This window comes from Ochotona curzoniae, unplaced genomic scaffold (assembly GCF_017591425.1).
Source record: "Ochotona curzoniae isolate NIBS_2020 unplaced genomic scaffold, NIBS_Ocur_1.0 scaffold_4701, whole genome shotgun sequence".
Taxonomy (NCBI): domain Eukaryota; kingdom Metazoa; phylum Chordata; class Mammalia; order Lagomorpha; family Ochotonidae; genus Ochotona; species Ochotona curzoniae.
Window position 1 is genome coordinate 61096894 of NW_024467122.1, and position 14781 is coordinate 61111674.

The 14781-nt window shown below is 43.8% G+C and overlaps 1 protein-coding gene across 6 annotated transcripts in view; it reads right to left on the minus strand.

Annotated features, from left to right (window-relative positions):
* NEDD4 (NEDD4 E3 ubiquitin protein ligase) overlaps window positions 1–14781 on the minus strand; it is a 125799-nt gene that overhangs the window by 11504 nt on the left and 99514 nt on the right. For 5 of the 6 annotated variants that reach the window (XM_040968753.1, XM_040968751.1, XM_040968749.1 and 2 more), the window contains 12 exons: window positions 14196–14315; window positions 12166–12369; window positions 11163–11243; window positions 10865–10919; window positions 10700–10758; window positions 9669–9734; window positions 4272–4501; window positions 3458–3579; window positions 3294–3364; window positions 2179–2274; window positions 1780–1853; window positions 1464–1524 (listed from right to left, as the gene is read on the minus strand). In XM_040968753.1, the coding sequence (XP_040824687.1) occupies window positions 1464–1524; window positions 1780–1853; window positions 2179–2274; window positions 3294–3364; window positions 3458–3579; window positions 4272–4501; window positions 9669–9734; window positions 10700–10758; window positions 10865–10919; window positions 11163–11243; window positions 12166–12369; window positions 14196–14315 (1239 nt within the window). The remainder of the gene's footprint in view (window positions 1–1463; window positions 1525–1779; window positions 1854–2178; window positions 2275–3293; window positions 3365–3457; window positions 3580–4271; window positions 4502–9668; window positions 9735–10699; window positions 10759–10864; window positions 10920–11162; window positions 11244–12165; window positions 12370–14195; window positions 14316–14781) is intronic. The other variant, XM_040968752.1, reaches the window with a different exon arrangement.

Below are 14781 nucleotides of genomic sequence, written 5' to 3' on the forward strand. Positions count from 1 at the left end.
CCTGTTTTCGCCTTCCATCAGCCAAAGGATGCTTCTTGAGCATTTCCATCATCTTGTACTCCTGGTTTGACTTTTTCGTTTCTTTTTGTTTCATAAAAGGCACCTACTTTTTTTTTTTTCAGCTAACAATATGAAAACAAAAGTACACTGACAGGGTGAACTGCCAAGGCTCTCACTTCTTCAAGGGTGAACTGAATGCTGGCTGTCCGCTCTCACCAACTTGAAAGAAGTTACACTGAAAAAACAAGGTTTTGAAAATTAATGTTTTTCTTTTTTTTTTTTTCTTTTCAGATTTATCCCTTTGGAAGGCAGAACCACAGAGAAAGAGAAAGAGAGTATCTTCCATTTATTGGTTCACTCCCCAGATGGACACAATGACCAGGGCTAGGCCAGAACAAAGCCAGGGGCCAAGTCCACAAGTGTCTCTCACGTGGGCGGAGGGGCCCAAGGACTTGGGTCATCTGCCATGCCTTCCCAGACACAGTGAAGGGAGCTGGACTGACAGGGCAACAGGTAGGACTCAAATCAATGCTCAATTATGGGTGTTGGAATCACAGGTGGCAGTGCTGTGGTACAACATTATTCCTCCCTTGTTTAAGTAATTTTTATCTTTTAAAAAATTTTTAAGACTTATTTAATCATTTGAAGGAGTTATGAGAGAGAGAGAGAGAGGAAGGGATGGAAAGAGAGATCTTACATCTGTTGATTCACATCAGATGACCACATCAGCTAATGCTGTGACAGACGGCAGCCAGGAGCTTCCTCTGGGTCTCCCATGCCGATGCAGGGACCCATGGCCTTTGGCCATCTTCCACTGCTTTCCCAGGCCATTAGCAGCGAGCTAGCTCAGAAACAGAGCAGCCAGGACACATACTGGCACTCATATGGGTTAAGTTGTTGTAGGTGGTGGCTTTACTTGCTAGGTCACAACACCAGTCCCACATTTTATATTTTAATGCCAATTTTGGCCACAGTTTTGAAGTCCTCATGCATGTGACAGATGGTTTTGTTAGCTTAAGAAATGAACCTGCTGATGTCAGCCTCTATGTTTAGTAACTGGAGAAGTTTAAATAACTTAAAAGTAATGCTATAAGGAAAGGTAGTATTTTGGCAATAAGGTATTATGCCAAGGAATTATCTGGGCACATAAAACTCTCTAGCAAATACCTGATAAGGGTGACAAAAAAAATGACAACATGATGTGACTTTGTTTTGGAAGGAGCCTGAGCTATGACATGTGCCTTCCTGGGAGGGGCGTGGGACTGTCCTGTTCATATCTAGAGTCCTGGATGCTGTGACCCATGAACAGCCAATCATGGAACAGCTGTTTCTATCAAAGCATAACTCGGGGTACTGTAGAGTCAGCCAGGTGCTTGTTTTGCTCAGATATGACAAGGTCTAAGGTCTGAAATTCACAGTTACACTTTGCGATCATGAGTCAGAAAACAAAAGAACATGAATACCTCTTTAAACGCAGCCATTTGCTTCTGGATTCGGTTTACAAATCGCCACTGTATGACAAGACTAAAAAGAAACCAACATTTCATTCTTTTTCTCATGAACCAAGAAAAACAATTTTAAGTCATACATATTCTAGTTAGAAAAAAAAATAAAGGCTAGCTGGGCCCAAACCAAAAGTTGATATTAATTTATAATACTGTATTAGTATAGAGATATAAAAAGAATGCCAACACTGGGACTCTGGGGTGGGGGAAAGAAGATAAGAAGAATCTTAGAAGTATAAAATGATTCTCAGTAAAATGCTAATAAAATACTTACTAAATATATTCCTTTTTGTTCTTATTGGTGACAACTATTTCTGATCCACCATTTTTCAACTCATGTTGATGTGTCTAAAATTAAACATAATACCTTGGTATGTTATTTTAGTGAGAAAGAGTTAAAGGATACAGATAGTGTAGTTATACCAGTAACTTAGTGTTTTAAATTAAATCCATTCAAAAGCCAGAAGCTAAGAAAACTTAAATATTAGTTTCAGTAAGATAAATAAGGAATGAGTCAAAAAAAGCACCAATTCTTACTGAGAGCTTTTGTTAGTGGAACATAAATGTAAAAATACAGAAAGCTGTCGAGGCATGTACTAACATCGAGACTTCAGTTGTAAGGTTTTTCTTCCCACCATTCATGTACCATTTTCACTGATTAATATCTACAAACCTGTCCAAACAGTTCTTCATCTATGATAAACCTCAGGTCCAGTTCTGTTGGATCATTTTCAAGAATCCATCTTAGTGAGTTGTAATATTCACTGTCCTAGATGGGAAAAAATTAAAATTTAAATGTGCTTACATAAAGAAGACACCTGAACTTGAAAAAAAAAAAAAAAAGGGAGGGAGATGCTAAGGGCTAGAATGATCGGGTGAGAGATGAAAGAGTCAGGTGGGTATCTTCACACACACACACACACACACACACACACACACACACACACACACACACAGAGCAGGAAGTGGAGTGGTGCCTGCTTCAAAGTTTAGAAATTGTTCCAAGGGAAAGCAGGAGTGGTGCAGGTTTTCTTGTCCACTTAGAGGGTTGAACAAAACAGTTTTCAGGTAAGACTCAACTCCCACCAAAGTCCAGGAGCACCTGGACCCTTTCTCAGAGGGCCTGTGAGCGGTCCAGGAGAGGTCTAAGTAACTCCAGGAGGGCCTTGTCCCCACCTGGCCCCAGCAGAAGTTCAACGAAACAACGGAAAGAGCCGTGGTTTTTTGATTAATGAAGAAATCATGCTGAGGGCACTAACAGAAACAGAGCACTGGGTACTGAGAGAGTTAAGTCTGCCTGCAGGGATTTAATCAGCAACTTGGTTTCTTTCACGGGCTTATTTGCAAGGCGAGGTTTCAGGACTGCTAGTTGTAAAATACATGCCATTCACTATTAAAATGCACCACTAAAGCTCACAGTTCAAACACTGATGCAAAAGTACAGAACTGCTTCAAAGCAGGTGGTTAGGGGAAAGCCTACTAATTTCTGCAGCTTACCACGAAATGCCTAAACAACCATGGTGGACTAATGGGTAAAGGGATGTGTAGATGGATAGGGTTGTGATGAAATAAATACAGGAATGTTAAAAACTCTGAAGTGTCTGATATATAAGTGTGCACTGTATAGCAGTCTTTAAACCTGCTTATGTTTAGGAGATTTTTATAGGAAAAGATTCATTTGTATTTTGAAATATCACTTATTAATTTCCATATCATTAAAAGCTAACTCTTGAAACTATTCAGTTGCTTGTTAAATCACATTTCCTTTACACAAATGCAAAGACATACCACCGATTCCATATCATGCAGTGTTATCGGTTTGTGTAGCATCATCTTGTAAAATGGGCGAATGAAAAAACCTTTGGGGGGAGAAATGAAATACGTTTAGAATGGTTACAACATGAAAGAAAATGAATCAATACATTTTTAAAAGTTTGACACTTGGTACTAACCATCCAACAGTTTGCCATGATACACAGCCATTCCAGCTACCCGGCCGATGAACTTGAAGTACGAGAGGTGATCTTCGTTACACAACCCAGAGTTCGGATTGATCTGTAGGGTGTAATTATCCCTGCAGAGAGAAGCCCACTAAGTGCTCCCCTGATAAGACAGAGAACATGCTTCACGGGACAAACAATTATCCATGGTTTCCTCTAGAACCACATCTGACCATGGGGCTTAATGGTTTGAAAAAAGAGTAATTTCTGTCCAAAGGTGGAAATAAACAACACCCCCTGTCACCTGAAATAATAAACGCCACACAGGGCACACAAATAAGGGGATATTCTGAAGCCTCAGTGAGGCAACTCTGACGTGGATGAATCCTGAAGATATCATGCCATGTAACATGTGCCAGGGCAAAGGACACGTGTGTGATTTCACTTACAACTGGGAACAGAAGCAGCTGAATTCACAAAGACAGGAAGGAGAACTGTGCTACTAGGGAGTAACAGGAAGGCAGCGTGTAAGGCTACTGGGGTCACTGTGCGAAGACAAACACGGTCTGGAGGTGGCCACTGGAGATGGGACCACAACCGTGTGGACGTGTAAGACACCATCGTGCACGCTCACAATGGTCGAAATGGGAAATCCTATGTCAGCCGCGTGTTGTGACAATCTGTAACAAGCCCTTTTGCAAATGCTAGTCATGACCTCTGTTCTGGTGGAGCCGACACCCACATCTCCCTTGCATCCTGTGAATCTGCAACTTGCAAAGTGGAGGTGATATTCTACTGCTGTGTCAGTCATTGTCAGGGGACTTACGTGGCAGAATACTCAAACAACCCGTAGTAAGGGTTGAACATCTCCTTGGAGATCAGGAAGAACCATTCTCTGGCGACTCCTCCATAATCTAATCCCTTTTCCCCGTCGAACTCAATCCACAGGCGGGCCTTGAGGAAGTCCGCCCTCTTGATGCCCATGATCCTCCGGTACGAGTCCTCGAGGACAGTCGCCCGGCGAAGCTTCATTTCAAACTTGTTTGGAATGTCATTCTGAAACCCAGAGAGGACACACGATTCAAGTCAGTGCGACGGCATGGCCGAATCACCTCTCCAGGAATGTCTGAATACTTGCTATGCTTCCTCCTTTGCTGCAATGCCAGGGACAACACAGCCAGTCCATTGCGTGTGCAAGGGCGTGTGTGTGTGTGTGTTTAAAGATCTTATTTATTTGAAAGGCAGAGAGAGAGAGAACTTCTATCCCTGATTCACTCCCCAGATGGCGACAATGGTTGGGGCTGGGCCAAGCCAGGAGCAGGAATTCCACCCACGGGGAGCAGGGGCACAAGTACCCGGGCCATTCGCTGCTGCTTCCTCAGGCGTATCAACAGGAAGGTGGACCAGAAGCAGAGCAGCTAGGCCTCCAACCGGCAGTCCCATATGGGATTCCAGTTGCACAGGTGGCAGCTTATCTGGCTTAACCACAACACCAGTCCTGCTGCCATGGTATGAACGAATTCATACATTTTCAGTTACCATGTCATAACACACACCTGTGACACTGCCACTTGAAGAGGCTGGTGACTGTGGTGATAACGCTCATTCAATCAACAGTCCTTTCCATCCCAACTCCCAGTGAAGACCCATGTGTGTCCCACAGGCCCGCTGCTGTCTGCCACTGCTCGCCTGTTTCCCTGCCCGTCACCTTTCTCCCTCGGACTCTCTTCTGCTTCATCTATCATGCTAACATTGACCGATTGTACCAGACACAATTTTAATTATTTTTATGGGCTAAGCCAGGAGCTCTTCATGACAGACTATAAAAAAGCCAGGAACGTCTCCATTTTTCAGGTGGAGGAATGGTGGAGCTAAGAAGGTTCTCCAGTTCCTGAAGTGCAGCGCTGAGCTGCGCTGCTGCATGGCCTGTGTGCTGCTGTGTTTAGAACCAACCTTCAGGCAGACATGGTTATAAGATGCACAACCAGGTATCTGAATATCTTACTCCCGAGTGCTGTGTGTGCAGTTTTCAAGTAGAAATCATTAAAACACACACTCAACACTAAAAAAAAAAAAAAGGAAACAGGGTTGGCTTAAGGAAAACAAAATTATTTTCAATGTATTTAGGGAAAGTCCAACAGAAACACAGTAACTGAAAGCTTGGCCCGCAGCTGCCCTGTCCCACAGGGGGTCCCTTCCAAGTGCCAAACCCCACTGGTGTATGCTCTCTCTACACATACATACCCTAGGGGAAAGTTTAATTTGTCAACGAGGCACATTAAGAGAGTAACACTAGGAATAATATAACACTCTCCTGTAACAAAAGCTAGTGAGAAACGAGTGGCTGATTTCTGGAATTTTCCACTTGATGTGTTCAGGCTGCAGCTCATCATGAGTAACTGAAACCTCAGGAAGCAAAAATGCTGGGAGAAGGAGAAACACAGCGCACTCGCAGGGTGAGCACAACATAAGCCCTTCCCTCCACTGCCTATGCAGGTTAACACAATGCAAGACAGGATCTGCATGCAGCTGGATGCCAGGCAGCCGGTGCTCACACGTTACTCACCTGTTCCTGGTTAGGCCCCATAACGGGTGGGTACCCCAGACGGGTTGGGCATGAGGGGAAAATGTAGCAAACCGATGTCAGAAGAGGGGCTGCTTCCACAAGGAGTCTAGTGCAGTGTGTGTGTGTGTGTGTGTGTGTGTGTGCGTGCGTGTGCGTGTGTGCATGTGAAACTACTAACTCTGAATCTTCAAAGAGCAGGACAATTGCTAAACATGGAGACACAAGCAAAGCACTTAAGGGCAAAAAAGGCTTGTTACTGACGGAGGACGAGGCAGCAAAGAAGTCTTGGTGGGAAGTCTTGGAACAGAACAGGAAAGGAATGGCAGCTTACAAAGCAGTGCTAGGAGAGGGATGCAATATCTTTAACAGCCAGAGGGCATAGCAGACGCAGAAGGGAAAGGAGGGGAAAGAAAACAAATGGGGAAGAGAAAGAAGGTGGCAGAGATGCCATCCACGATTGAAAAGCAGCTTGAAGCCAGACTGCCGATCCTTCTGCTGGGTTTTAAGAACCTGATGGGATAGGGGGTACAAAGTGTGGTCTCAGGGTCTGGTGTGTTGGCTCAACTGGATTAATCCACCTCTAAGAGCTGGGATTCCATCCCATCCAGCTGCCTACTTATAGCCTGAGAAAGCAGCAGAGGATGGCCCAAAGCCTTGGGACCTGGAAGAAGCTCCTAGCTCCTGGCTTTGGATCGGTTCAGTTCTGGCCATGTTTTTTTTTTGGGGGGGGTGGTGGTGGTGAGGGGAATGAGCCAGTAGATGGAAGGTCTTACTCTGTCTCTCCTTCTCTCTCTAAATATGCCTTTCCAATGAAAATAAATCTTTTAAAAAATAAAAGAGTTTGACTTTAAGGAGTAAAGACAAGAAGCACACAGGCTAGCTAAAGACCCCAGGAAAGCTCACACGGGGAGAGAGACACATGGGATCTGTAATGGAGCAGCAAAAGGAGAGGGCTGTGGGAGAGACCACAGGGTTTGAATGGAGAGGCAGAGGGGTCGTGCATGGAGAAGTAAGGCCCTATGTTGAGAACCTGCCTCTGCCTTTAGCAAGTGCGTGGCTTAAGGCAAGTGACATGTCTCCTCTAAGGAGTACCATTCTCAGCGATGACATAGGGAAAGCAGCTTCCCGATGGAGCTGTTCTGAGTTGTAAGGGCACAGTGCACTGACAGTGTGTGTGAGGAATCTGACACACGATGAGCTCAACATTAGCCATTGCAGTCCTAACTCACAAGGCACTCTGGAGAAGGAAGAACAAAGGGTTAGCTGCTCAGGCACCTGCTTCCAATAGTGTTTTTCATCTGTTTTAAAGTTTTGCCTTTTTTTTTTTTGCTGTGATTTGTTCACATGTGGATTTTGTTTTTAGAAGTTTTGATTATTGCAGAGTGTGAGAGCAATAGGGAAAATCACCTCCAGTGGTTCACTCCCCCAACACAGCTGCGCTGGGACTGAAGTGAGAACTGACTCCACGTCTGCCATGTGGGGGACAGGAACCTAGACTGGAGCAGTCACTGCTGCCTCCCGGAGGCCACATGTGCAGCAAGCTAGAGTCAGTGGCCAGAGCTAGGAGCCCACCCCGGGCTGGGGGGCTCTCACTGCTGGGCTAACTGCTTTCCTGGGACTCCACCTTTAGCATCCAGCTAGGGGCTGTCTGCTGCAGCGAGGATCTGGGGCCTGGGCCTCCCCCTGCTGCTTCTGACACTCTGTGGGACCTCTTTGTGTCTCCAGCTTCATTCTCACATGCTGTTGAAGACTGTGTGCTGCCTGCCACCAGCCTGTCTCCTGATCCCCAGTACACGATGAGCTGGTCAGGAACATGGGCTCTGCGGGGTGGGGAGGAACCATTTGTCTGAATCTGACTTTCCTTCTGAATCATTCCAGGACTTGATCACATAATCTAGCCTCTCCATGCCTTGGTTTTCTCTCCTGTAGCATGTGCTAACAGCTCCTTCGTTGCACAGTCATTATAGAGCTTTAATGAATACTACATCCTACCGAGAAGAGCGCTGCTAAGGAATGAGAGTTCAGAAAACATGAGTGCTTTCGTTATGGTTTGTGCATTCTGTGGCCTGTGAACAGGGCTTGTGTCCTGCCTCCTGTTGCCTAGAAGGCACGCATAGATGTGTGACATGCTTACACATGCTCAGCCAATGGAGAAGCAGCATTTCCGCTCCATCACAGCGTTCTCGTCAGGCATCCGGCTGCTTGGGATGCCCACATCCCATGCTGGAGTCCCAGCGCTGTTCCCCATTCCAGCTTCCTGCCAGCAAGCAGCAGGTGCTGGACAAGCAGTTGCGTCTATGGGAGACTGAGCTCGAGTTCCCAGTCCCAGCTGCTGTGTGCTTGTGGGAAGTGTGAACCAGTGGCTAGTACCTTTCTTCTTGACTCTCATATTAAAACCAAAGTCGATGAGCTTTTACAGAATAAAAATATTTACCATAATAAAAAAAATATGATTGACAATTCCAAGTCCTAGGAGTAGAAAAGTTTCCAGAGTAATTTTGACACTAAGTTATTTTTAAAGATGAACTTAAAAGCTTGCTGGTATAGAAGTATTTTGGTAGGCCATAAAATAGTCATACTAAAAAAACTATCATATTTCATTTTTGCTAAGATTTATATATTTGGTTTGTCTGAGACGCATGGAGAGAAAGGAGGGTGAGGAAGAGGGGGAGGGAGAGGAAGAGATGCAGACAGAAGGAGATCTGCTATCCACTGTTCTTTCCCCAAATGCTTGCCGTGGCCCACTGCAGTGGGCAGGCCAGATGCCTGAGTAGCAGGAATGTAGGTACTTGAGCTATCCTTCCTAGAGTCATCTCTGACAGGAAGCTGGAGTCAGGAGCTGTAGGTATTGAACCCAGGTGCTCTGATATGGGATGTGGGTGCCTGCACTAGCAGGCTGCCCACTGTTAATGTATGAAAACTTTCTAATTGCAGATCCACCATCTTGATCTTTGGGATAGTAGGCTTCTGGCTTAGACTGAAAGACTGCGTAACTCATCACTGCCACCTAGTGGTGGTATTCCTAAACTGCAGGTAAAGGCAGAAAGGAGCAGATGAGAAAGGCATTAAAAAATGGTAGACGCCAATAGAAGATAGGGAGATGATGAGTTAGTTGAATTCCAGACATACTGAATGTGTGATAACAGAAGACGTCTGATAAGCACACAAAGTTGAGTCACATGATCACTATTCCATTCACAGCTGAACTTACATATACAAAAATCTGTTGTTATGTGTGGTATCTGAAGCCTAGAGAACGAATAATTACCACTGGAAAATAACAGTCGGAGCAGGACAGGAATGCAGCAGGTCCTCCAACACAATCAAAGATGAGGCCAGAAGATAATCTCCTGAGCTCAGATCCTACAGAAACCAAATCCCACAAATCCCCCGAGGGAACACCAGGTCACAGCTCTTTAATACAAACTTTGAATATGATCTCTGAGTTGTGTAAAACATCTTGAAAAAATAAACAGAGTTATAAAATAATTCTGATCTTGAATGCCCCTCTAACAGCCACCAAACACACATCCTTTTCCTGGGAGAAATTATCCACCCCAAACTGTTACGAACAGCACACGTTCTCCATTGCTTTTCCCATTACTGTTGGTCTATAGGATCACGGTTGCTAAATACATATTACGTGTTATCACTAACCTGCTTCTTCAACTTCCTTCGGAAGAATTCATACTTTCTTTTGTAATCCCTGGAGTAGGGCACTGCCTTCAATTGGAAAAAAAAATTGGAAAAAGTTTAGGTTGTTTTTATTCTGGAACAATTTAAAAAGTTCTTTTCTGGGTATTTCATGAGCAAAAGGGAAAGGCATTAAAAGAGACTGTAGAAAAGAAAAGTTTACTTTGAAGCCAAACAAGGACAAAACTTAAAAGAAAATTTTAATTTCTCTGTTTAAGGTAAAGTTTTGTGCAGCAATTCCTTTGGCTGTAATTTTCATCATGTAATATTCTTGAGATGCAACAAGCCAGAAAGAGGAAATTTCTTCCAAGCAGAGAAATATTAGAAACAAAATTTTCCATTTCTAAAAGGACTTTCACAGTGATTTCTCCATTAGAGCAACAATTTGAAAAATGTACTTTTCCCTTGAACTTGGAGCAGCTGCCTTTTTTATCCATTATTTTCAAAGACCGCACATCAAAACTGCGACAGAGTAATCTAAAAGAAGTGTATCTTCAATTTTACTTATTTGTGTGAAATTTACTTCTCTGTGTTACAGAGGATGACGGCTTTCCTATCATGAACCTAATTCAGCGGTGGTTAATTCACCACATATGGGAATATTCATGCCTGAAGCTGGGTGTGCCTCCAGAAGGGCATGGACAGCGATTTCCGCCAAAAAGTTCGCAGTCTGAGCTGCTCCCTCCCCTGCCCAGCATGGCTTCCTTCTCACTTGCCAAGGATGGACCACGTGGGTTTGCAGACAGTGGCAGGTGCTGGACTCGGCTTCTCCTTTCTGGTCTCTCAAGGCCACCATGCAGCAGCAAGACAGTGACTTTATTCTACCTTTCCAAGTCACGAAGGCTTGGAGTGAGGACAGTGGGAAGGGGACAGAATGGCACACACGTCCCTCTCAATGCCTGTAGGGTTATGCCCTTGACCCCTTGTCCTTGAAGAACCAGGTAGAAACAGGTGAGAGGTCCATCCCATCACAGCACCCAGAAACAGAGACTTACTGGTCCAGTTATTGCTACATTCTGCAACCGAGGGTCTTCCCATTGAGTCTTTTTAATATCTGAAGGGAAAACAAAACAAAACTTTGTTTTTTTCTCATGCACAAAATTCAGCACTACCAAAAAAAAAAAAAAAAAGAAAGTGCTAAAAAACCACATTGTACATACTGTGATTTATGTAGAATATTCTTCCATCTGTGTGAGTTCTCTCTTCCCATCCTGGCTGTAATTAAGATGCAGTTCAGACATTTTAGGAAGGGTTCAGATTTATAGGCAGAAAGATATCACTGGTCTGAGCATTAGCTTAATTTGTATATTAAAGGTTCAGAAGGCATGAACAGGTTAACACTGACACTGATTTCACATGTTAAAACCACTGTTTAAACAGTTGAATACCGTTAGAACCACCATATTTCTAAGCAACGTAGGAGATTGCCAAGTTGGTGGGGCAGCTCTGCACACTTACGGGTAATGGCCCCAGGTCACTGGAAGATTCAAGGGGCGCCTTTCCTCTCAGATGAGCTGGGATTTTCAATCGTGGATCTTCCTTTTTTGGCAGAGCCAAGAAAGAACAACACATACAAAACACAATTTTAAAACAATGAAAATTGCTCTAGGGCCATCCCTCTGAATCGCAATGGATATTTACAATATTCTCTTTTAATTACAATTTAATATAGTTCCTATCCTTTACCTGTGCTAGAATAGTTTTGCCTTCCGTACAAACGACAGGCTCCAGAACTCAAGGCAGCCCTAAGACTTCACACTTACTCTGCCCTCCACAGGAACTGTACGGGGTTTGCCTTCCTCTTTGGACATTAGGTCATTCTACTGGGCTTTCATAATACAGGAAGCACGAGACATTACCCTGGAGTACATTATTGCTGACCCTCTGAACACACTTTTGGGTACCTATATGCTCAAATGTATCAATATTTTGGAGAGATAAGAAAGCCTCCAAAGATTGTCTTAAGTCAATTCAGATTTTAAAAAAGAATAAGGTTTGATTTATTTGGATTAGTATTCATTGATGATTTTAACAGTATTTCACCATATCATGCATTAACAGCTTCAGTTTTCTTTAAGCTGTTTCAGGCTCATCAGTTCACTTTAATTTTTCTATTTTCACCAACTACTATACAACTTTAAGCCTTATTTTAGAATTAAAATCCTTGTTCAACCTAGCTTCATGAGGTATTTCTGGCAGTCAATGAGATATGGTACTTAACCAGCAAGTCTCACGTAAGGCTAAAGGATTATTACTAAGTAGCTTCCTGTGCATGATGGCTAATGGACCCAAATACTGGCAATAGGAAGTGAATAGGAACACCTCTACAACAATTTAAAAAAATGTGAGACATAAATGTACTTTGGATACTAGACAGGTCATGCACATTTACAGATGACCAAGAACTAAATGAGGCTATTGGCTATTGTTGTGAACTGACACGGAATGGTCTGATACTTACCCAGGTGGTGGTTTTGGTGTTGTGGTCAATGAAGAAAGGCCTCCCATTGGGTGCGTGCCGGACTTCCCAACCTCTGGGAAGGAATCCTTGCTCTGCTTCTGTTGGCTGGGCCACCTGCTGCACTGGGTCACTGGGGGACATCTGCAGCTGAGGGCCTGCAGGAGCGCTCTGGCTCAAGGGCGGCTGGCTGGTTTCCACCGTGGCCTAGCACATTCAGGACACCACACTGTAGTATCTTACACAAAACTCATGCATGACCGTGGTTAAAAAGGTCACTGAGCCTGAACACAACATGCATTTACATATGGCACTTGAACCCTGGAGGTTTGCTAACAAACACAGTTAATTTTTCAGCAAAAGTTTTGAAGCTGTTGTATCAGAATTTCTATTAAATCTGTTAAACCTTGCTTTTGTGACAATTTATAAATTCTGTGCCCATCTTAAGTGGTCAGATGGTAGCTGAGTCTGTCATGGGTGCATCTGATGGGCCTGTGCCAACTTGTGCCAAGGCTGTCTCTACTCCCTCAGGACTTTCAGCCCTGGTCAATTTTTCATACCTAGTGGTGGGTTACAATGTTGTGTTGACTGAATGAATGGCAAATAGCCCCTACAGAAGTGGATTACTGAAATATAATATAGACACATGATGGACTACTGCAGTCAACAGCAGGTAACAGAAATATACTAGCTCTAGTTATAACAACCTGGATGGGGCTTTCGAACAATTCTGAGCAAAAAAGATCTAAACTCACACTGCACGACACCTAGGCAAAATGTGAATGACACAGGCATGAACAGCATTTTGTATTACTGAGCTCTGTCAGTATAAAACAGGCTAGGTGAACACTCAAACTGAGGCAGTGGATCCCCTGGGAGCAGGACCACGGCACAGCTACAAGGAATTCGCTTTTCTTGCAGCACTGTGTGTTAAACATAAAGCACCTGCAGCTGACTCTGGGAATGTGTGACCGGTGGTCAGTGCAGGATGTAATGCATACAAATATTTCTTGCAGTACTCTACACTTTTTATTGTTTAAAAAAACTCAACAGGTGCCCGGCGCAGTGGCCTAATGGCTCACTTTGAATGCACTGGGATCCATGTGGGCACCGGTTCTAATCCCGGCAGCTCCACTTCCCAAAGCCTTGGGACCCTGCACCTGCGTGGGAGACCTGGAGGAAGTTCCCGGCTCCTGGCTTTGGATTGGAGCAGTGCTGGCTGTTGTGGTCACTTGGGGAGTGAATCATCAGATGAAAGATCTTCCTCCCTGTCTCTCCTCCTCTCTGCATATCTGACTTTGCAATAAAAATAATCTTAAAAAAAAAAAAACTCAACAAAAAAGGGTGAGGAGATGAAATGTTTTTAACTTACTGGGAAGTACTACAAAAGGTGCTCACTTTTGCTAAGGACAAAGTGTTATATATAGTTTTTAAAAAGATAGGCAATAATCATCAAGATTATATTGTAGGAAAATAATACTCATAGTGAGTCAAATGGCAAAATCACTCAACAGAGCTGACCCTATTACTTTGTCTTTTAGTCCCCAATGGATTTGTTTCATGGAATTATCAGGGCCAATTCATGTCTTTTACAGAGCCATTGGAAATGGTAGCCACTTGGCATCAATGACAAAAACCAGTCAGTTTTTCCCATAAATGAAGATTCCACATCTGAGGATTCAAACATGGATTGAATCTACTATAAAAAAAGAAAAGATCAGCACTGAACATGTACAGATTTTCCTAACAATATATTACGACCATCATCTACACAGCATGAAACGTACGCAGTCTAGAGATGGCTTAAAGCATGCGGAAGGAAGTGCACATGTCACACCCAGGCGTGCCACTTTCTAGAAGGGACTTGAGCAGGCACAGGTTGTCGGTACCCACAGGGCTCCTGGAATTCACCCCTGCCGAGGGATGACTGTCATCAGATAGTGCTGCAAGTATCTGGGGTACACTTCCGAGGGAGGAAGAGCTTACAGTTAGTTTCAACCCTCCCAGAAAGCTAGTTCCCATGCCACAGGTACCTGTACGGTCGGCTTCGTCCAGGTGGTGGTCCTGGAGTTGTGGTCTACATAGTACGACCGTCCTCTTTCATCTTGTTTTTCCTCCCAACCTGGTGGCAATCCAGATGAAGTAGGCAAGAGCTTGAGGGAAGAACACAGGACAATAAAATACCGACATGAATCCTTAAAGCAGGCCCGCACTGCATCACTGCTAGCTCTTTCAAAATGACACATTTTATTTTTCATTATTACAATGGAAAACAAATGATCTGTGTCTAATTTAGTAAAATAGAGCATTTTAAATTACATCTTAGAGTTATAAAATAAAGTACACTGCATTCATTTGGGAAGAAATTAGAATAGATGACAATGATGACAGTGATAACACCTCTAAGCAAACACATCAGCCACCACACCCTAACGCTCGAACATGCATCATGTCGTCAACCCCTACACAAATCATAGTGAGATAACTGCTAAAACTAGTCCACGCTGCTGGTGGGTACACTGAAGCTGAATAAAAAGTGCCATGACTTGCTAACATTTGCTGCATCTAAAGAATGGAGTCCAGATTTGAACCCAGAAATCACATTTCCTGTGCACTCAG